Genomic DNA, 23,720 nt, shown 5'->3' with positions numbered 1-23,720 from the left:
CTGCATAAAATACTGTATTATAAACTGTTGTGCGCGTATTTGTACTTTTATAATATTCTGTATTTTCCGGAAAACTTAAATTGGAATGTGGAAAACAATTTCTCGCTCGCAATAAACCGTGCCTTCTGACCGCAAACAATCGTTACTAGCAGTGATAGCGTTTTCGCGTCAAGTTTATAAAAAGGCTTCGGTAAAAAATAGTTACAATAATAATAATAATAATAATAATAATAAACGTAATCGCCTTAATTCGGACACACACTTGTCATATCGTCTTACTTGAATATCATGCCTTACCTACATAATAATATTATCATGTCTCTATATACTCGCACACATGCGGTTTAGGTTACTTATTACACCGTTACTGCATATTGTTATACATAAGTGCGTTGTTTCTAAACGGTAATTATATATAATAATATTATTATACTGAACTATATTACGATGATGTACCGTTTATATTATATCGCTGTTGTAATGCTTGTACGCTGTTGGTCGGGACTTCGGTTTTGCCGACACTTCTCAAGTGTTGTACAAATGTACAAATTACAATAGTAAAACGGAATAGTACATTGTACTTATATACTAATATAATATTTACAACTAGCGCATTCATATTTTTTCGTGGTATATACTATAATATGCTTACAATCTTGTGTTATGGGCATATAATACGCGTAGTAATTATTTTCTGAGACATCGCTTTGCGCCGATTTACAAACAAACACGCGTCGGGAGAAAGTGTAAAAAACTCATAAAAAGGGTGACTGTCTTTAATAATTAATTATTATCTGTACCTACTTTGATCGGTACCCGTTATCCGCGTGTATAATGTTCATATTTTGTCGTCCAAAAAGTCCTAACGCGTTTCTAAACACATGTTTCTATTTTACCGATTTGTATAGTTCTTAATCGTCAGGATTTGGAAAACAACGAGACAAAACTACTATCTTAGTAATTTAAAACATGCATATAGCATCATATTTGCGGTGGTTTTACACACCGCCGTTGAACGCTAAATATACGCCGATTATAATGATCTATCGTGTTTTGAAATTTCTGTGCGTACACACAGCGGCAGCGGAAGAAAAACGGACTTGCAGATGAATAAAAAAACAATATAATAATATTATATACGTGCGCACATAACGAACGTATAATATTGTGTGTCTAAGCGCGGGGCGTATATCATACATTATTATTATTATTATATTACTCCCGTCACATCGTCTTCGCAATCGTCTCTCTCCCGCGCGTGTAGGTTTTCCAGGCAATAAACTCCGCGGCGGCTATCGTCGGCTACGGGACGGTGGCGCCAGCCGTGCCCCGCTCGACGACTCTCGGCGGCGACGTCCGCGCGCGATGTCCGACCACGCAATTATCGCACGTACACACACACACACACACAAAATCGTATTATCTCCACGTTTATATTAAAAAAAAAAAAATGAAACGCACACGGGTATATTATATTATATTTTTAATTTTTATAATGTGTATAACAATAATAATCATCATAACAATATAGTCGTTTTATATAACACCCTTTGATTTCCGGTAATTTTTGTCAGATAACGCGCATTGCACTACATAATATATTTGGCCTGACGTGTCGAAGTAATCGTATTATTTCGTACTCGTTTTTTACGTTTCGAACGAAAGCGATCGAAATAATAGCGGTTTAATATTAACGATTGGTAATACATGGAGTATATTGAAATATACTTTGTAAGTTAATGATAATAAGCTGATAAAACTATAAAAGGGATAAATAATTCAAGTTAGATGAACTCGATACCGTTTAGTTAGAAGTTAACAAATAATCAATTTAACAATTTACAATTTTAAAGTTAATATGAAAAAAAATATTGACTTATCTCAGTTTAAAAGAAGTTAATCATTATATTTTTATTAGTATATGGATAACATAAAAAAGATCTATATAGATATATAATAATATATACCTATTATCAAGAAATATAACATAAATTATAGTATTATTATTATACTATTAGTTTATTTGTATTTAAAAGCATGTAGGTATAAGTAAGTACACTATTCGTATATACAGTAATAAAAGTATAAAACCATTAAAACCAAAAAATTCAAAAACAATTTTATTTGATGGATTATTTTTGAATCGACTAAAAACACCCAGTCAGTTATTTCAACAGTAATTTAGTTAGTTAAGTTCTTAGGTTAATCAAACAATTAACCAACTAGTTAGATTAAAAATTTAAAAAAATTAAATGTTTAGCTAATTAATGCCCACATTCGGACAAATTATTACAAGACATATGAGAACAATCCGATCTAAATAATCGCACTGTCTGGAAGAAGACGAGGTTCAAATAGAAGTAAATAATCCATACAATAAGGCATCTATAGTGAATATTGCCGGCTGTCGGCATGGCAAACTGCTGTTAACAATAGTAATACGTATTATTATTATTATGTGTTAAGTTAATTTTTATGCGTATTCGTGGGTGCCTCTATACAATATAATATAATATAATATCATCATGATTATATAGTGTTAGTGTATGATATAAACCGTCGTAAACTCGCACGCGCCTGCGTCAAAGGTAAAGAAAACCACAATCAGCCGATAACGACTATAATAAAAATATAATATTATTGTAATATACAGGTGTTAATGACAAAAATACCGCAATATAGTGACGATGACAATAATCGTATACATATTAAGATACGCGAGTTTACCGGGTATATACGATGATGGTCGGCAGTGCTACGTCGGATATTCGATAATCTATAATTATTATTATAATATTTATTCAAATTACACTTTCCTCGCTCGCCCCGTCTACGGCTAAGGGTGATTTTCTAATTTCTTATAGGTATAGAAACTTTATTTATTGGCCGTTCGTTTACCGCGCGAACTTTCACTCTCCAAATAATTGTAGGCGATAGGTACCAGCTTTAATGGGTTCTCTGTGTATAGACTAAGAGGTATATCTAGTTGACCGCGGACGGGCGTTGATTTTTGATTCAGCATTCGTCACTTATGTCACAGAGGTGTGACTTGGATTTTTTTTTCGTTTACAAAATACTTATTCCGAAATTCTGAAAAATAACGATACTTCCAGTTAAACGTCCGTCTGGTTTTAACAATATATATTTAATATACGAACTGTTCACAACTATATCGCTAAACGCTCTTGCCAATCCCATTCAAAGGCGTTTCTCTTAGACATGCTGGTTCGTTTCAACAATGGATGATAATAATTATAATAATTACTCACCATATTGTTCGTTTTGTATATTTTGTCGTTATTTTTTATCTTTTTTTTTTTTTTGTAGTCAAGTGGTATTTCATGTAAACAAGTCAAAAAACTGTGTTTTTGTTCTATTCAAACTAAAATAATGATTATGAAAAAAAAAAACGTTAATTTAAATTTCCATTACTCCAAACCGGTTATAATTAATTTGCAGCCCAGAAATAAACACGGTTCACTTAACCTGCAGCACACCCTTTCGATACCGAAACTTTGAACGTGGTGCGTATAATACATTAATGACATTATACTATAAATAACAGATTTTAACGTAATGTGACGGGAAGACTCTCAAACAGTACCTATGGGCTATGATACTCGTATTAATATTTTTTTTTTTTAATTAAAAATGTAATCCGATGCGCTATAATATGTCCGGGACTACGAACTAAATCCGTTCACATACGTTGTCGATACCTGACCTCCATCTATGCTGGGACAAACAGCTATTTCTCCTTCAAAGGATTATTAATATACCTATGAGCTACGGCCGAATTATGCTCGTGCAATCGAGTTCACGGTCCACAGACATAAAAGCAATAGTCCGTTGGGAAATTAACGGCCACTAGAACGTACCATTGACATACCACCGAAACTATAAAATAATGTTATTATCATCGTCGTGTCCTGGGAGATTCGTATGTTGGCTCATATCTATAGCGCGTGAAGTACCGATATGAAATATAATAATAATTAAAGAAATACCGAGTGACCACTACAATATATAATATAATGCGCACCCACGGGATATGCGGCGGAGCCGTCCGGTCATGAAGTCCCGGGACGACTGTTAATTTATCGATATGAATGCACATTTTTTTCCTTTCTCCGGTCGCCATTCGCCACAATAATATTATCGTCAACATTCATATAATAGTCGTATTACAATATCGTATTGTCCAGTGACCAGCGGCCTTAAACCTAATAATGTATATATGTGCTCGCGTTCCGTGAGTAAATCGACATAAATTATTGCGAGAAAAAATGGTGGCGTGAAAAAAATTGTGGTGCAGGTGCAACACACGAATTCCGAAAACAAAATAAGGACGCTCACTGTTCGGTGACCATATATCCAGCAGCGGCAATCGACGGACATCACACAACTCTTATGCGCGACCAACCGTGACGACGACGTCGGAGGCGGCGGTGGTAAGGGGGCTGCGACCGGCTGGGTGGGGAGGGTTGAGAGCGACCTGGACAGGGACACTTTATTCGGAATATATAATTATTTATGTACACTCTTATATTATATTATTATATTATCATACAAAATTCGGTCCATTGTCCGTAAATATTGCGTCGGCGGTGGAACACAATCGCGGGTCGTGCGGAGCGAGAGCACCGTTCGGAAAGGTGGAAAACATAACAAAAAAAAAAGCAAAACGCCATATTGGACAACGTGAAAACGGTAGTCGACTTTATTATTATATATATTATTGTTATTATTATAATACGCGGTGTGGTCGACAGCGCTCGGTATCGCGTGTACGGAATCGAAAATAATAATATTATTTATACGTTCACGGTTGTTATTACTATTATTATTATGCTTACGTTTATACGGGAGGTGTATACGACGTGTATCGCAGTCGTTTCGAAAACTGTGTTGCACACGAAGACACGAGAGCAGTGTAGTTGGTCGTCGGTCGAAAAGAGCGGGAGCGGGAGCGCGCGCACGCGCGTGCATAATATATAGTTTGATTGATCACGATTTATTAGCCCGTACGGTTCGCGGCAATAATAATTGAAAATCATTAAGACACCGTAATAGGTTATTATTATTATAAACACATGTTTCGGTATTTTTTCTCTATCTCTCTGCCTCTCTCATCTGGTCAGCCGCCGCCATCGGCCGTCGGTTGACAGACTCGTTTTCATCGATACGTTATTAATCCGACGAACGCGAACCGATCATTATCTCTTTCGCTCTCCGGCAGGCTCGCCGCTCGACCACCACCGAAAAAAAAAAAACCGTAAAGAAGAGGAGAAAAAACGACGACGACGACAACGACGGCCGTCTAAAATCTAAAATACAATACATTATTATACGCGTAATATATACATCGTATTATATTCGGGTGGTGTGTAACATGCGCGTTAAAAAAAAAAAATTATTATACTTTTGACCGGCTCGCAGTGGTGCACGTGGTGGGCGCATGTGCGCGCGCGTCGTTTATACCGTGTAAGTATATATCGCAATATAAGTCATAACACATTATAATATACGTGTGTATGGATACGACACGGGCACGCATTACACATTATAATATTATGTAGTACGTTGTACGTATATGCGTTCGAATCGCGCCGGCCCGTAAGACGCTGCTGTATTATTAACTCGACGACAAGCTTTCATTTCACACCGTGTTAGAGCATTTTATAATGGATCTATCAGAGTAGATTAAAAACCTGTTGTAGCGCCGCCGCAGTTCTTTATCGATTCTCATAATCTCTCGCGCGCGGCTCCTTCCTCGTCTACGTTTTCATCTCCTCCGTCGTCTTCTTCTCCTCTTCCCCCCCCCCGCTCCTCGTCCGCCGGATCGCCCTTACCCACTCCCACATGGATATATCGATTTTTATAAACGTTTTTTTTTTCCTTTCCTTTTGGTACAGGTAGTTTTCATTATCGACACACTCGGAACGGTTTACACGGCGACCGGGTCAAGGGGTGTGTGGCGGCGACCCGCGGGGGAACCCGTTGAACCGATATTAATTATGTTTGTGTCATAAATTCACGTATAGGTATATAATATTATTATAATGTTATGTGCGCGGCGAGAGGAATGCGAGCCGCGGCGTGATAATTCTGACAGGGAAACGTATAAATACGCGGACGACGACTACTAGGTACCTATATACATAACGAGTGTACCAAATGTAATATTATTACGCCGCAGCAATCACACCGGTGTAGTGGTGATCACGCCGAAGTACAAAATAGTGTGTATGTGTGGTAAACACGGTGTCCAGATATTGCGAATCCAAACAGTAACGCAATATAATGTATAGTGCGGGCGTCAGCCGTTTCCGCAGACCCGCGCGTACGTATTTGCCGGGTACGATTTACAGTTGTAGTCGAAGGAAGTACCCATTTTATAGTAACACGATAATAATATAACAATTAATAAACTACCAATCATTTTATCTGCGCCGTGCTACTACATAATAAAAACCAGTTTTAGAGAGGCTCGTGATCGATCTTGCACAATAGTTTGCAATGGTCCCCTATAAATGCGTGTAAATTCGTCGGGTTCGGCCCCAAAATAAGTGTAAAAAGTCCACGCCTTTCCGTTAGTCACAGCCAACGGTTGGTTAAAGACCGTACATTCCAAGTGTTTGAAAATGATATGATCTGATTTTATAGTTTAGTCATTATGCGTACCTTAGGCGTTTACGCGTCGTATGGAAATTTCAGCTCGTGTATTATCGGGAATTTGCCAACACGCGTGAAGCATATTCGCGGTTCGGTGGCAGTCGTCTGCGCGTTATCCGCTCAGTTTCGTCATTTTTTGATTTGTTATATTTTCTTAATCGCGGCCTCACACCATGCGTCCTATTACTATACCGCACACGATTATATTTTTTACTCGGTAGTTTCAGACCGTAAAAACGATTTATGCTCGCGGCGTGCGCTCCTTGTTTTCGATTATGAAATACGTGTGTGCTTGTGTATGTGTACGTGTGTGTGTATTTGGGTTTACGCTAGTCTTTCGTGGACTTAAACACAACAACGACCACCCGAACGGACGACAACATTATAATCTGATATCATCGTACAGAACTTACACTTACACACAATACTGTAATCATATAAAGCCGTATTGATAAATATCGCCTCCCTCATATAATTTATGTAAACCTAAGTATTTCACGTATTTTATTAATTATAATTCAGATGGTTTTCAGTACTTTTTAGAAAAAAAATGTTGACCAGTGAAATTTCAGTATTCTATAACAATTGACCAACTGATTCACAATATTTAATAATAGGTAAATAATATTATAATGACGGTTATATTGACGGTTATATGACGGTTTGTTAATACAAACACAATAATAGATACCTAGGTAATTTTTTTTTTAAATTGGCAGGAATTTAATAATATTTTTCCGGATAATAAATAAAAACAATAATAATACTCATCAGAAAATCAGTTATTTATTTATTTTTACTTTATTGATTTAAAATAAACATTTATAGCTGCATATAGGCCATTATTTATGCACTTGCAAGTTTTTTTTCGTAATATTATGTAGTTTGTGTTTTTTTAAAAATAATAAAAGTTTAGATTAGCATTTATTATTTTATTAACTAGATATTTGGCCACGTTTCTAGATAAAATAATATTTTAGTATCGCTCATCATAATACATCGATGACGGGAATGTGATGCGCGAAAACATCGTATTTTCATTTTTGTTTTTATGATTATAGATATATTTGTATTCGTTGTTTTTTCCAATAAGGAAGTCATTACACGCTACAAGCGGCACTGATCACTTTGATGTTTTATTTTATTATTTATTCTGTTTGGCAACTGCAATATTTGTAACGTTTTTTTACGGTTCTCTCGGTATATATTATTATTATTTTCCTACACATTGGCTGTGTTTCAAAATATTAATAGTTTTTTAATGTATATATAATACGGTATTATTATAATATAAAATATACGTCGGGGGATACACACGAATAATTTATTGTAATTTAAATAGAATTAAAACTAGCATAGTATAAAATATATACGTACACAACCCGAACATTTTCGACATTCTTTATTGTCTTCTTCGGCGTATAACTATGCTGCGACTGTGGTTATGGATTTGCCTACAACAACATAAAAATGTATCGAAGAAAAACATCGTTTCAACGCGGCACATTACATAGCTCTATGTATCTACATGCGGGCTTCTATAATTTATAGACAGAAGGTAACAATCAAACCACAGGAAAACGCTAATTTACCGTCGATAAACACGCATGTAATCGCTTAATTAGGACGAGAAGACGCGTGAGCTCAATAAATTATTATTTACTTCTAAACGAATAGTTTTTGGATGCCTTGTTTCTTGCAATGAAACGTTTTAAACGTTCGTTTAATACACCAATAGTTATTATTAGTTATTATACGTAAATATTAAATGTTTTTTTTTTTTATGCGAATGACTAAAATTTAAATTATTAAATTTTTGCGGACGTTCTATATAGTATACGATATAATATCGATACAATATAATTTATCATACCTGTATTGTGATCGATTTTAAAAACTTTTATTTTTATTTACATAATTAAGTGAACAATGTGGTAAGAAAATTAAGAATGTTTCAATTGAGAAGAATTATTTCATTTGTTACAATAATAGTCGATATAATTAACTAGTTTTTGTGTAGGTGCATAAAAATTTAAAACATTTCAATGATACTCATGTTCCAGATTTGGTGCCTAGTTATAGACTATAAAATATGTATATAGTTTTAGTGATTTCGAGTAACTACGTTGCATTATAATAAAGTTAATGAATTTGTGACAACTGGTTTGGTGGAGTGTTGCTAACACCGCGTCACCCGTCGTACGCGGAGTTTAGACGATGAGTATATACTGCTGAATAGTCGAAAAAACAGTATATTAATTTTCGATGAATTATGGGATATAAAACCCAATACAATAGTAATAAAAATTATGCTAAACGCTGGCGCCGTCCAGGCCGAAAAACTCACTTGACGGACCGAGTGGAATGGGTGTCGAGGTGTCCGTCGGAGAACATAATAATAATATATAATATTATATTGTACCAGAGACCGCCGTGGGAAGTCTCGGCCGCCGAAAAACGAAACTCAAACGATAAATCAGGTGGTTTTTTTTTCTCTTAGATTTTTTTTTGTTTCTTTTCGCCATATGTCCCCCGTGAGACGTTATATACGTATTATTCGATTGTTCGGACGGCGTTAGCATTACACACACACACATAACATAGGTCACATAGGTGCCGTTTACGCGTATAATATTATTATACGCTGATGTGAGTGTGTGTGTGTGTGTGTATAATAACACAATGCGCGTATTGTGTTAATATATATATATATATAAGTATTACGCCCATAATAATAATATAATACGTACGACAACCGTTTGCGCGAGTAAAAAATACTTCGAATCCCACACGCGTTTATCCTATTCGCGCCGGTATGTGTATATTATAATATGTAAAAACCTAAAACGGCCTCGAGCTTTCGGCTATCGAATATTTTAATCGATTTCTACGATGATGTCTATTATAAATAACATCGCGTACCCGCTGTAGTTGTCTGCAGTATATTTATTTTTCGTGCCTAATTCGTTATAAAATATATAATAATATGTTTCTATTATACGCATTACACACGGTCGACGTCAATACGATATCAATATCCAGATGACGAAAATCAATAAAAAACACGCAACAGTCGAAAACGGTTTTTTAATTTATCACACCGTCCGTTTAATACTATATGATTTAGTATTACAATACGATATTGTATTGTGACGAACCATTATCTAATGAGTATTATAATAATGTATCCAACGTTAAATCCGCCGCGTGAACACTATATTTTATATAATATTATATTATTATTATATTATTACTGCACTAGTGTGTATTAATTATTTTATAAGGTAGTAAACCCGTTTGTACATGGTTATATTTAGTGACAAGTGATTTTAATAAATCAAGTGACGTATTATTTATATTTTTTAATATTTTCACTTTTACATAAATTTCATGATGATTTATTTTATTAATACTGTTTATGTATAGTAATAGTTATTAAATAGCAACCGGTTTCTATTCTAAATTTTTGTCACGCGGTAATAAGCAATGCGTCGTGGCAATTTCGTTATTTTCTCTTGGCTATATTTTAGATTCCGAGCGGAGCGATGAATATATTTTTATTTTGATACTTAATCGCGGAAAACTAGTCCCCCATCGACCACAACGATACCATAGTATTATTATAGGTAGATAATGCAAGCAACACGTCCGAAGCAATATAATATATTGTGTCATAATAATTGAATAATAAATTCTGCGCCTACAACTACTACAATCGAGTTCAGTCGAGTACCAACGGGCGCACGTGTGTGTCGATATAATAAAATACGCGATTAAAGAAAAAAAGGAATATAGAAATCTCTTCCTCGTGTTCGCCTAAAGTCTAAACGCATGCCAATTGAATTCACATCAAGTCGTTTATGGTGCATGTTTTGCCTAAACGAAACGCCGGCGAAATTGTTGGCGCGTCTATACCAAACTGTACCGAGCGAATTTTGATCGGTTTCGCATCTGCATTTATATAATTAGTAACAACTATGATAGAATACAAAATCAATAACAATATTTACTATTTTTTTTTAATGTTGTTATAAGTTATTGTATAATAATATACGTACATCACAATCCGTTATCAACCACTGACGTTTTATTAATTAGTTTTTTTTTCCGTTTCAGGTTAACAAAAATAATCCAGAGTGCTTTCGTTCTATTAATGGTGAGTAGCGCACGTTTTTTTTTTATCGTAGTTACATCGTTATAATATATATATGAGTATATAATCATATCATAGTTTATAATCCTTTGACGTGATATAACAATTTATTATTACGTCAAAATTAAATTAGAAAACTAATTACAGGTATTTGACGGTAGTCGGGTATTGGGTTATAACTTGATCTGCTGTTCAATACACCTATGAACCATAAAACTATTTAATATGCACGCGCTTGTATGTATTAAAATATGTTAAATTAGAAATTAAGAAAAAAAATTTATTATAAATTATTAAAAATTAGAACCCAGACATTTGCAATATATATATATATGTTGTTAAATTAAAAATATTATAACATGCAATTTTTTTTTAAATAAAATAAAAAATATATTAATGTTCAATAACGATGATAATAATAATAATAATGATAATAAAACGTTTCAATTATTATCCATATATTTACATTTACATTTTAAAATATTGTTCTATGCAAACCAATAAAAATAAAACGTAAAATTTCGATTGATATTTTAATCAACGAAAAGTGCCACAGACAACAATGAAGTTATAATAAAAGATTTTTAGAAAAAATATCAAATACTATCCATTAAAATCAACATTATAAATACTCATTGTACTATCAGTAATCAGAACTTCTACTTAGATTTTCAAAAAGAATTATAAATTATTAAATTATAAAAATGAATGTTTAAAAAAATATACAAAATAGTGAGTAATAACATGAAAAATAAATTATAATGCACATTTATTGGAATCTGTTCTTATTGCAGTTGAGTAAAACAAATTTTCATTTAACTTCATTCCATCTATTTAATAGCAACAAAATTGTAATTATGGACTAACTACAATAATAGTACAATATGTACGACTTTTAAAAATAGACATCATGTTGATTTTGTATTTTGATAATAACGTTGTTCATAATATGTCCGGAACTTGGGTGCACGAAAGTACAATTTACACGCATACAAGCATTCCGTATGATAATGATATATTAAAGCCACGACGGCATATTATGTTATAGTTACGTTTTAGCTATTACGCAGTCGTAGAGTTTAATTGACGGACACAATGTCGATTAACATAAATTAATATCGATTGATTGAATGTTTTTAACTGCGGGCAAATGTCAAACGATGCGTAATATCGACCGTACGTGTTCACCGACCAGATATTATTAAAGCACCTGAATAAACAACTGAACATTGATCAACGGTTATCCGAACCATGCCGAAAATATTTATTAACGCATACATCAACCCTGATTCTACCTATATTTATAATTTAAAAAAAATTGCAAGCAGAAATTTAGTATGCCGTTTATATTAGTATTCTTAAAATTTTTACATTTGGGTTTCATTGGTATCTAAAATAGAGCGTGTTCAGAGTATTTTAATATTCATACATAAGCGATTATGATAATATTATTATTTTAATGTTTTGATATTCACTGTTGTGCATATGTATAGCCGTGTAGATACGAATGTGTATATGTTATATGCACCAGCTGACTTCTCAAATTTAATCTACCAATATACTGCGCGTATGTTTTCTGGTTTCTAAAATATATTATTGACATTTGAAATACGATACCCATTAGCAGTTTTATTTTTTTATTTTTTTTTTGTCAAGCGTAGCAATAAATATAGCCGACACCTACAATTGTGTTATATATTATATACATACGACGACATACCTACCTGCCACGGAGTCTATGCAAATGACCAACACGCGTCTATTATGTTATTATATTTTATCGGTTAAAATAATTAAAACGAACCGGAAATATAATATATGTTAGAATAAATAGCGACTGTCGCTATGGTCCAATAATAATTAAATGTTTGTTTATCCGATCGGGAATATTTTCGAAGAAGTACTTTCCGCGTGTATACACAGTCGTAAAAAACAAACATAAATCGTTATTAATGGTGCCGGGCGTTAAATTATTTTTTTTTTTTCTAAAAATTGTTATCGTACCGTTTGGATGACTAGAAAACCGTTTTTATTATAGACTAGGCCGAAACGAATTCAACGCGTGTAGATATAATATATAGAGATTCGTTTCAGAAACCAGTTTAATATCGGTGCCGATTGGCCGAGTTCACACATTTGATCATATTTATACCATTATTAGTGCCACTAGTTAAACTACCATGTAGTTTTATGTAGTTTTTTTTTCTACAGTTTCGGAACCTATAATCTTTTCTAAATTAAACGAACATGAAGAATTTCAAGTGTATCGTGTAAGTTTACACACCATATAATATAATATATTACTATTAAATATCGGACAAGCGTTTAGACATATTTTGGAGTGCTAGAAAACGTCTGATGGTTCCGAAAAAAAATATATTTTTACGACATACATTATAATATGCACTCTACAGGACGTCATCGTTGATATCGGCCTCCACACATATAGTAAAAAAAAATCTTATTCGGTTGCGCGTACAATGTCGATAAAAAATATCATAATACATAATATAGTGACGTGGTGGTGATCGATAATTCACGTTAATACGTCCGGTCGCTATTACGGCGGGCCGCACTTTGTTTATCCACATCCCGATATACAATAATATGATATAGAAAAATAATAAAATTATGTAAATAATCGTAAAAAGCCGAGTTTCTCAGAAATAAAAACGACATAACGTACAACTAACACGATATATTATAAGCGTATAATATGATGTATCTACACTTAAACAGCTGCAGGTAACCCGATGGGTAATATATTGTACGATAATTTTCCCGCCGTGTGAATTTTTTTACACCAAAAAATTGGACGCGCGCGCGTCGAGTTTAGCGCCCCGCCGACGTCGTCATAAAAGTAAATAGATAATAAACGTTTGGTGAAATAACGTGTATGGAAAGCATAATAAAAAAATTAAAAAAAAAAAACGAAAAATGATCGTGACGGCACCTCATTATCGGGTAATAAATGCGAACACTATTGCGACAGGCCACGTTTAGGTGTTGCAGACCGCCCTCACTGCTGCGCTTTATAGGTGCTAGAACGGAGAACTCTGCGAGAAAAAAAGAAATCCTATCTTGGAAGCCACCAGACGCTTCTTTCTCGGCGCAATAAGCAATCAATAAACACTCGTTTTATTTATTTATTTATTTATTTATTTATTTTTAATACCTATAACCCGTCGTATATTATATAGGTAGGCACGTCTTTCGTTAATGGTCCTAGGCGGAGGGGGGCCTTCGGGCGCTCGAAACTCGCGTTTTTACGATGGTTACTATTGGGTCGGTGATGCGCCGTACTTCATAATGTAATAAATAATAATATATATTATCATTTATCATTATTGCGCGGTGGTCGTCTTACTCGAATGTATATAATGATATGTATTATACGGCGGGCGGTTTCGCGCCATCACACGTCCTGTACGCCGGACAAAGATGCGTTCGGCCACGACCGCCGAAACGGCGGGGCACTTTGAACGTTTCATTGCACAAACATAACAAGTAAAAATATTCTTACGGACCGGAATTGCTCTGTTTTACGACCCGCGTTCAGCTTATATTGGAAAGTCGTCGTCGGTGGCTTATGCAGAATCATTATTACCATACTTGATGCTGACATTACACAATTTACGCGAATACCTCGGTACTCACTTGCCCCCCCCCCCCCGCGTTTTAAAAGTTCCTAAAAAATCCTTTTTTATAAATTTCAATCGTATAATATTATTAAAAAAAAATATATCTTATTGCTCTGTGACGAATACGATTTAGGCTATTGGACTGGTACGGTGCGTTTCTGTTCAGCACCAACGGGATTAGTGGAAAACTCGCCTGTAGAGAAATACCGTCAAGGCGTCAACTGAACAGGAAATTTGTTGAGAACAATCCCAATCGATAGGTATTTGGTGGTTTCCCATAACGATAAATGATAATATTTATTACGAGGAGTATGTGTTCTTATAATAATAGGCTAGCTGGTTGAATCAAATGTATAATATCGGATCGAAATTTGTATACATTAACCGGCCTCAAAAATCGTAAATCTGGCCCCGACGCCCTGGAAATTGGTAGGTACGCGTATAATAATAATATTATTATGATACGTATATTCTCTTTCCGATTACCATCATTGTTATTACAAATGTATATTAAATTAATATTAATATTATCATAATGCTGTTGTGGTTCGAACCACGTGCGACTCCGGCGATCGGCTATATTTTTGATATTAAACGTAATTGTTATTAGAAACGACGCCTATAAATATTCAATCAATTCTTTATAGGCGGCCTTAGGAAAATCGAGGTCTATCATTGTGCCCGTTAATATAATATATCGAATAACAATCGACAATAATTTCTATACATAATTTATTATGTCAATCAATTTCGAATGGCGTTTATATGTTATACGTTCTATTACAATTGATTAAACATTATGTCGTTTAAAACAACAATACCGTATACTACGTTATATCAAATTAATACTCAAATCCAATTAGAAAAAACCTTCACGTACGCCTTCAATTCAATATTCGTTTAATTACTATACAATTACTGCTGATTATGTATCAATTACTATATATACATTATACATATTTATAAACATATATTGCGTGGTGCGTACATATATTAATTATTTAATTTAAAAATATTTAAAATACGCATAATGATTTTACATATTATTTACATGTATAGGTATTATATAGATACATTATTATGTGGACTTCTATAGTTGAACATTATTCTACCATCACATTATGATTATTTTGAACATGATAGCCTGAAAGTTTTTTGCATTTAATTAATGTGAAAATAATGTTTTATTGGTTTTTTCGTTTAAAAACATTTATCAAATTATTTAAAAGTCAAAATTAGCATTTTGGAAATCGGTCCAACGACGAATCCGGTCCCCTCTCCTCCCTCCAAAAAACCACCATTGCTATTTTGTATAATATTCACCCATTCGAAGTGAATCCGGACTAGAAGATCGACAATACCGGAAACTATAATTTTACTATTCAGAAAGGTCAGATGTTAATTTTTTTATAATATATATATCTGACATATTATAATATACTTGGGAAAAAAACAAAATGAGTTTTTTCCATTTGACTATCATGTACCCATATGATATACGACTTAGAACGCGGTTTCACGAGATAAATGTTTTTCGAACAAATATAATCAATTATAATATAGTAAGTCGGATTTAGATATGCACACCTATTTCTTCCATACCGACTGTGCATAATTATGTTTACGACTGCAACGTGCATTGTTTCTATACCACACTGCATCTACACGCCCATATATTTGTATACATATATTTTATATTATATATTGTTATTATAATCCCAGGTGTGTTTTATTGTCGAAGATTATCATCATCATTATCTCTATAAATATGAGTGGTATTTTAGGATTCTCGATGAACGATACGACATTTTATTTTCCTCACACCACATGTGTCACCACATCAAACGTATAACGCAACTAAATGGTTATGCGGCTAAGACGCAAAATGTCCGATTGTGATTTTATTATAATTATTAAAATGTATTTCAGAATTTTGAAGTACTTTGAACATGCATTGACCAAACTCGATTTTCACTACAGTGATAAATTCATGTACGCCGACAACTTATAATACAAATTATAAACAATCAGTGTAATAACCTGTAAAATCTTAGTTGCTGTTGTAACGTCATTGACCAACACATCACTCTAGGAGAAAATATTATATTACATATTATATTGTGCTCGTCAAATTGGCCTATAGTAACAATCAATAGTACCTATTATGACGCGGTATATCAATTTTAAAACATAATTTGTACTAGCTGCTCAGTACCAAAAATTTCAGCGTTCATGAACAGTACATCATACTGATTTCTTGGAACGGTATTGTGCAAGAATAATTTAAAAAAAATAAAAAAACAATACAAGTATTTTGTCAACAAGTGGATACGTAATGAGCGACTTTCACTGCATGTTACCGGGATTTTTTTTTCAAAAATTTTTCCTCTCCATCTATTTTGCTCATCATTATATTTATAATATATTCCTTCAATAATAGTGGAGATGCAGTCGGAATAAAATAATAATAATTATTATTATATAAGATTTTCTGCCGTTTGGAGATTTAAACACTACACACGCAAATAAATAGTGTTTGTAATTGAAAACTTGTAGCGCACCAGTTGCATTGTTTCATTGTGTTTTCGAGTTTATTCCGAGTGAATTATTTCTCTACCTCAAGGTTCGTTCGCCTCGTTAAGAAAGAAACAAACACACTTTCGTACTATTCTTATTATTAATATATAGGTGTATGTATTATTTTAATAACGCTCACGACTCCCCGTCGGGATATCATATATATATATATATATATATATACATAATATGTGCATATAAGTATGTGAACGATATATAAACGCGATGATTGTTATTATGGTATATTACGAGGATGAATTAATAATAATAATAACAATAATAATGAAAACAATAAAATTAATACTCAATAAATAAAATAATCGGTCACCTAATAAGATTTATATAATAAAATAAAATAAACAATATTATTGCATGCACAAGGATAAGTAAGATTTTTTTTATTTAAGTCTATTATATCCCAAAAGTACAATTATTATCTCACTGTTTGGTATTATTTTATGTCTTCAGACGTGTGTAATAGCATAAAAATTAACTTGTTGACCACAAAGTCGAGGAGTTCCCCACTCTAATAACAATATTTTAATTTGTCATTGATGAGTATAAACAATATTTTACGGAACGTGTTCGCGGGAAATGGAATTGCATTTCCGTTCCATTCGTTTTACACGCGTATAATATATAATTTCCACAAAATCCACCGAGCACTTTAAAAACTGTACAGAATAATAACCATAGTCCGTATCACGTACCGGATCACGATTCATCACGTAATACTGTTATATTGCCGCGGTCGGGTGTGGGTTATCGCGCTTGTCGAGAAATAAATTCTGTGCCCCACGTCATAATATTATATCCTACACGATATGTATATAGGTATGCGGTGCACGGTCATATTACACGTTGTTATACATGTAATAGCGTCCGATATGGAGACGACGATGTTGAAAAGTAATTATTACTACGTCGCGACGCCGCCGAGCACGTGAAGACGAAAAACGAAACGATACGCTTCCCGGACACAAACGAGGCAGCGAAAAGAGCAAACGAGCGAGACGGAGAGAGAAAACCGTACCCAATTTAAATCGAGTTTTTTTCCAAAGTGAAAATCCGTTGTTTTAATTACGAGAAAATTTTCGAAACGCCTATCCCTCCCGCCGGTCGTCCCCGCGTCTCACGCCCTCGTCGTCCGGATCGTATATCACACCCGCCGCAATCTCTCTTTGCAGCTCTGCCGCCGCCGCCGCTGTTTATCGTTTGCGCGCGCGCGTTCGCGCCAAGGAGGTGTCCGTTTGTCGGGACCGAAATTCCGTTCTTACGAGGTATATTATATTGACCTACCTATCTCGCGGCACTGCTATATAATAATATATATAGTAATTAACCCGTCCGACCCGAAAACGAATATAATGCAGCCAGTGCACGCGCGCACAGTGTGCGCATATTAGGCACATATACGTATAGATGTGCTCGGTTTTCGACAAAATTACGTTTTTAATATACACATATTTTTAACGAGGTGTACCGGCATACCGCGTGTGCGTAATAGCATTACTACGATTGATATAGGTATAAAATAATACAATATATCCAATATATAGGCGCTTGCTAGGCGTCATCGTGTTCAATCGTGTATTAATTATAATAACAGAATTAAACGTATAGGCGAGCGTTTTTCTTTCGTTTTTAAAAATGTGATATTATTACATTGTTGAAATTTCCACACGTCTGCTCTATAATGTTGCAATGAGCGTCTCGCGCGTCAGCAGACGTCAAAATGTCAAGACGTTGTTACTTTTGCGCACGTACATTGGGTGGTTATACAGGGACGTGTGTATACAATATTATTTTTATGTTTACTATACACATATTATTAAGTTTCTAAGTATAATATATATATATATATATACAAATATAAGCAGTGTAATATAGTACTGATAATATTGTCCCGTCATATCATAGTGAAATAAACCGCTGCACTGACGGTGTTTGAGAAAGGGGCGTTTAGGAGGCGGACGTCTCTGAACTTTTCATGGCCGATGCGGCTGTTATTGCTGCCTCCTACTTTTTTCGTTTCCGAACACGTGTAAATGACGCTTTTCAAGGGTGGTGTATTCGGGTTGTAATTCATCAAATTAACGTCACCAATATATAATATTATGTATTAAATAATTATATAGTAGGTACTTACGTTCTATTATATATGTATATTATTAAAGTGTATACACAACAGCGAAGTTATATTTTAATACAATTTGTGCCTCACACTTTTAATCAGCCGACTTTGTGGTGATGGTTGAGGGGAAAGAATTTTTAAAAGTGTTATTTTTTGGAAAATGTAAACGTTATTACGACTACACGTTTTAATCTATAGGAATTTCATATTGCACACTAAAATATATGAACGTAGAAGCTTATTACATGGATAACTGATAAAAATTTCCAGAAAATAGTTCTGCGATAGTATTATAATTATTATATCATAATAATATTCATAATATACGAGTATAAACGTAGAACGGTCACATAAAAGACCGTTACGACGTAAATTCACGATTACAGTTGTTATCGTTATTTTTTTTTCTTATCAAATATCGGTGTAGTAACGTTTACGATTTGTGTTTACAGGTGGTGTTGTGCGACATTTGGAGGTGCGGCCCTGGCTATGGATTTGGGGTCCGACTATACAACGATTGCAGTAGTCGAAATGTCAGGGTTGACTACCGGGGACGAGTTCTCGCCGACGACGAGACTTCGAATCCATTTCGTAAGTATATAACATATATGTTATATTCATATTTTTATTTACACGTCATCGTCAACGTAGTCGTCCATTAAATATATTGTTTATGGCGTATAGTAATGAACACCACTCTCGGGATCGATTGCGACATCGGAACGAACGATAAAACTAAAGGTCGACAAGTAATATAATTTATACGCATGTTTGTGTGGCGAGAAAAAATTTGAACAACGTTTCGATCACAGGGGTGGGATAGCGGTGGGAATAATCGTAGTGGTGAAAACGCCATGTTCGTGAGCGTTCTAACAAACAATCATACACGCACACACACATATATAAGCATATAGTACTATTTCAGCGATAACTACCGAGCTCACGATTATGATTGTTCATTCCGAACGGCGAATTCTTAGCCTCCGACCACAGCCCGTTTGATTTGTCGTGTCCTGGCAGCGGCATGGAATGGACGGAGGGAGATGATTATAATAATATTATATAAGTGGTGTAGGAATGTAAATCTCACCGATTTTTTCTCTCCCGTTGACATTGTTATGATAATATTATTACATGCACGTCCTATTGTACGCATATATCCAAATATATAATATTTTACGCTCCTTGCGTGTAACGCTTGTATAATATACTTACTCCCGCATACTATAGCAGGTTTCCTCCGCGAGCGGTGGCGTGTTCCTCGACGATAATTTATACATATACATCATAATAATATATACATTTATTCCAAAGATACTTTATTATATTTTCAAATCGAACGAAAGTATAGAACAGTAAACACCGTACATCACCCTAGTCCCACACACTATTTTTCTTCAAAAACTGGAAAACTGTGATCGTACAAATTTAGAAAACTGTCGTACAGATTCATACAAATTAGGTACACACTAAAATATTGGTAAAGACAATTTTCAAAAATTGTAAATGTGTGGGGCCAGAGTGATGTACATACAGTGAATCTTATGTATACTTTGTTGTGTAGGTATATAATAAGGACGAACAAATATTCACACATTTTTGTAATCCGTTAAGTTAATATTACAAGAAAAAATTAAAGTTAATTAAACATTTTTTAATACTTAAATTCGAATAGAAAAATATTAATTCAATTTAAATGTTTGATTTTTAATCTTAAACTTAGTATAATATAGTTGACTATTAGTAGTTTAATAGCTTAACTTTTAGGTAGATTATTTCAGTGGCATAGCCAGGGTTTTAAAACGTGGAGGGGGGGCAAACCAAAAATACTAAAAAAACATAATCAACGATTAACAATAACAGTTCATTTTTAAATTAAGTTGATACGGCCGATGGGGGGCATTTCTCTGGCTACGCGACTGGGTTATTTAATACACGTATTTATACTTTATAACATCGATCAGAAGCAATTAGTAAAAAAATCTAATATCTTAGCTAGACTCGTATTAAAAACGTTAAACATGTTAAACATTTTAAAGCTAATCGAAAAAACAAACAATTGTAGTCATATACTTAATTAGATTTAAATTGAACGTATTAATTCAATTTTAATTTTTAATTTATTAAAGCTCAGTAATAACGCATAATGTAATATGTCTGCAATTTTGCTCCAACACCAAGCCGACCTAACTTTTTTCCGACGGCATTAAATATCATCATGCCATACCAGTACAATAAATATATATCAAATACTGCAGTTTTGACAAAATATTTTATCGCTATGAATTCGTGTACTTATATATATTATACGTAATTATTATCGTATATAGGTAACGCGTCTCGAATGAAATTATTTTAAAATTTGTCCGTCCGCCTCCATTCGTTTCGACAGCGATATATACCAGCTCTATGACGTATATTATATATATATATCTAATATTAAAGTGTCTATACCCAGGTATAGTATCGCCACGGTTAGTCGTGGGCCTATATACCACGACGAGATATATATACACTATGCATAATATTATCGTCATAGCATACAGGTACGCATAACACGATATTATACGGTTTTATATTTTATTTTCGTCTTTTCCTCATCGCGCGTCGGGCGCGTGCAGTGCGCGGCTCTTCGCCGCCACACGCCGAAGCCGCGGTACGTCATTTAATATTATACACCCGACGTATATATCATGCACGCATATTATTATATTAAATAGTATTTACGATAATAGTATTATATACGCGTATATATCATGTGTGTATAATATCATTATGCGCGAGACTAGATAATATAATATTATTTTTTAATACGCGGGCGGTGCGTGCCGCCGACTCATCTACTCGTCCGGTGTATATCATATTATTCGTTTTCGGGAACGAAAGATGGACATTTAAACGAACGGCGGCGGCGTCATCGTCGTCGTCGTCGTCGTCGTCATCCGACCCTTACACACACGCATACGCGTTTATATATATATATATAATATCATAGTAAACGAATAATGTATATGACGTATGTACCTATAAGAGAATACGCGCGCACACACGAATATTATAGTTTATGTTCTTTGAATATTAATGGATTCCGCCGCCGCCAAACACGAATAATATCAGTTTTGTGTTTTCGAATCGACACGGATCGTTATAATAATATTATTATCGGTGTTTCTGGCGTCGGCGGTATACGACGACGTCGTATGTATATACGATAGTGCTCACGCCGCCGTTTCGAAAGTACCTTATATATTATATATATATATATGTACGTGTAGGTACGACGTTTACACGGGCGCGCGCATGCACTTATTTGATATGTCGATAACGTAGTTTTTTCGTCGACCGAGAACAATGACAGCAGAGACGCGATAAACATTTAAGTATATCGTATAGTATACCGCGTTATATATACGTGGTATACGGTGTAATAATATAGCTAACCGCGCGCGTGTGCCGCCGCCGCTGTGCAACAGGTAGCGCGGAGAGTAACGAACTCTCACCCAACTCGACGTGTCAGTTAAAATAATATTTTCAGGTCCATTTTCCCTGCCCCGCTATAATGGAATAATTTTGGGATAAATATATTACGTGACATCAAACAGACAGATTTTCGGCAAACGGCTCTCGCAATGTCCGAAAGCCCCGAAAATCCTGCAAGTACGATGCAGAAAACACAATGAGGACTTGACCCCAAACGTGTATGTCCTAACCCAATCGAGCTGTCGTATTTATTTCCGAAAAACACTTAGATATACCCGTGAAAACGCTGAACTAAGCCCTATTATAGTCGTTTATTATGAGAATAAACGATACAACAACGTTTACGCTCTACGCCGGTTTTATTCCTCCACGCATGTTTGCAGTTACCGCCGTCACGCTGTTTTCAAATTGATGTTTTTGAGGTATGACTTCAGGCAAATTAAAATTTTAGCCACGGCCAAAGTTAATATAAATTGTAAAAATGTCAGTAGTGTGATTCTTGTGTATACAACCCTAAAAGCTGAATGTTTGGCAAAAGAATAAAAACGGTAAGCATTAATCAGTTTAAAAAAACGTTTCTAATAAAAACCACAATAAATTACAAACGCGTTTATATTTTCAGTCACATACACTATATAATTACGCATCGCAAATCCAAATGTAGCAAAACACACTTTTTTCACATTTTTTCGAAACCTTTATTTGCTCTAACCATTACCTATAACATTCATAATACAATTTATTTCAGAAGAATATATTTTAATATAAAACATTTACACTTGTCTTTTGAGAATATTTTAAAGGAATAATTTAATCATGGCCGGTGTTCCAATTTATTATGTGAGCCTCAAACAATAAATTATATTATATATTTAATGAAAATTAATGAAATTTATCTTTTAAATGTTAAACAAAAATGATAGGACCCTACTCAATAACTAGTGAGAGTATGTTTTCAAGTTGTTTTTCACGCAGACGAATCAATTTAGTTTTCATACTAGAAAATCGGCACCCCATATAGACGCGAATCACAATAAAAGCACTAATATAGCACTAAACG

General features: G+C 34.2%; 1 protein-coding gene across 2 annotated transcripts in view; it reads left to right on the top strand.

Annotated features, from left to right (window-relative positions):
• The window catches only part of LOC132924067 (merozoite surface protein 2-like), a 53,057-nt gene that overhangs the window by 21,455 nt on the left and 7,882 nt on the right, over positions 1-23,720 (top strand). The window contains exons 1-3 of one of the 2 annotated variants that reach the window (XM_060988145.1): positions 5,088-5,484; positions 10,792-10,831; positions 19,633-19,771. In XM_060988145.1, the coding sequence (XP_060844128.1) occupies positions 5,459-5,484; positions 10,792-10,831; positions 19,633-19,771 (205 nt within the window). In that variant the 5' untranslated portion in view covers positions 5,088-5,458. Of the gene's footprint in view, positions 1-5,087; positions 5,485-10,791; positions 10,832-19,632; positions 19,772-23,720 lie in introns of those variants that run through there. The other variant, XM_060988146.1, reaches the window with a different exon arrangement.

Source organism: Rhopalosiphum padi, chromosome 3 (genome assembly GCF_020882245.1).
Source record: "Rhopalosiphum padi isolate XX-2018 chromosome 3, ASM2088224v1, whole genome shotgun sequence".
Lineage (NCBI taxonomy): Eukaryota > Metazoa > Arthropoda > Insecta > Hemiptera > Aphididae > Rhopalosiphum > Rhopalosiphum padi.
The sequence above is the reverse complement of the archived record's forward strand: the minus strand, read 5'-3'. Positions and strand labels throughout refer to the sequence as shown.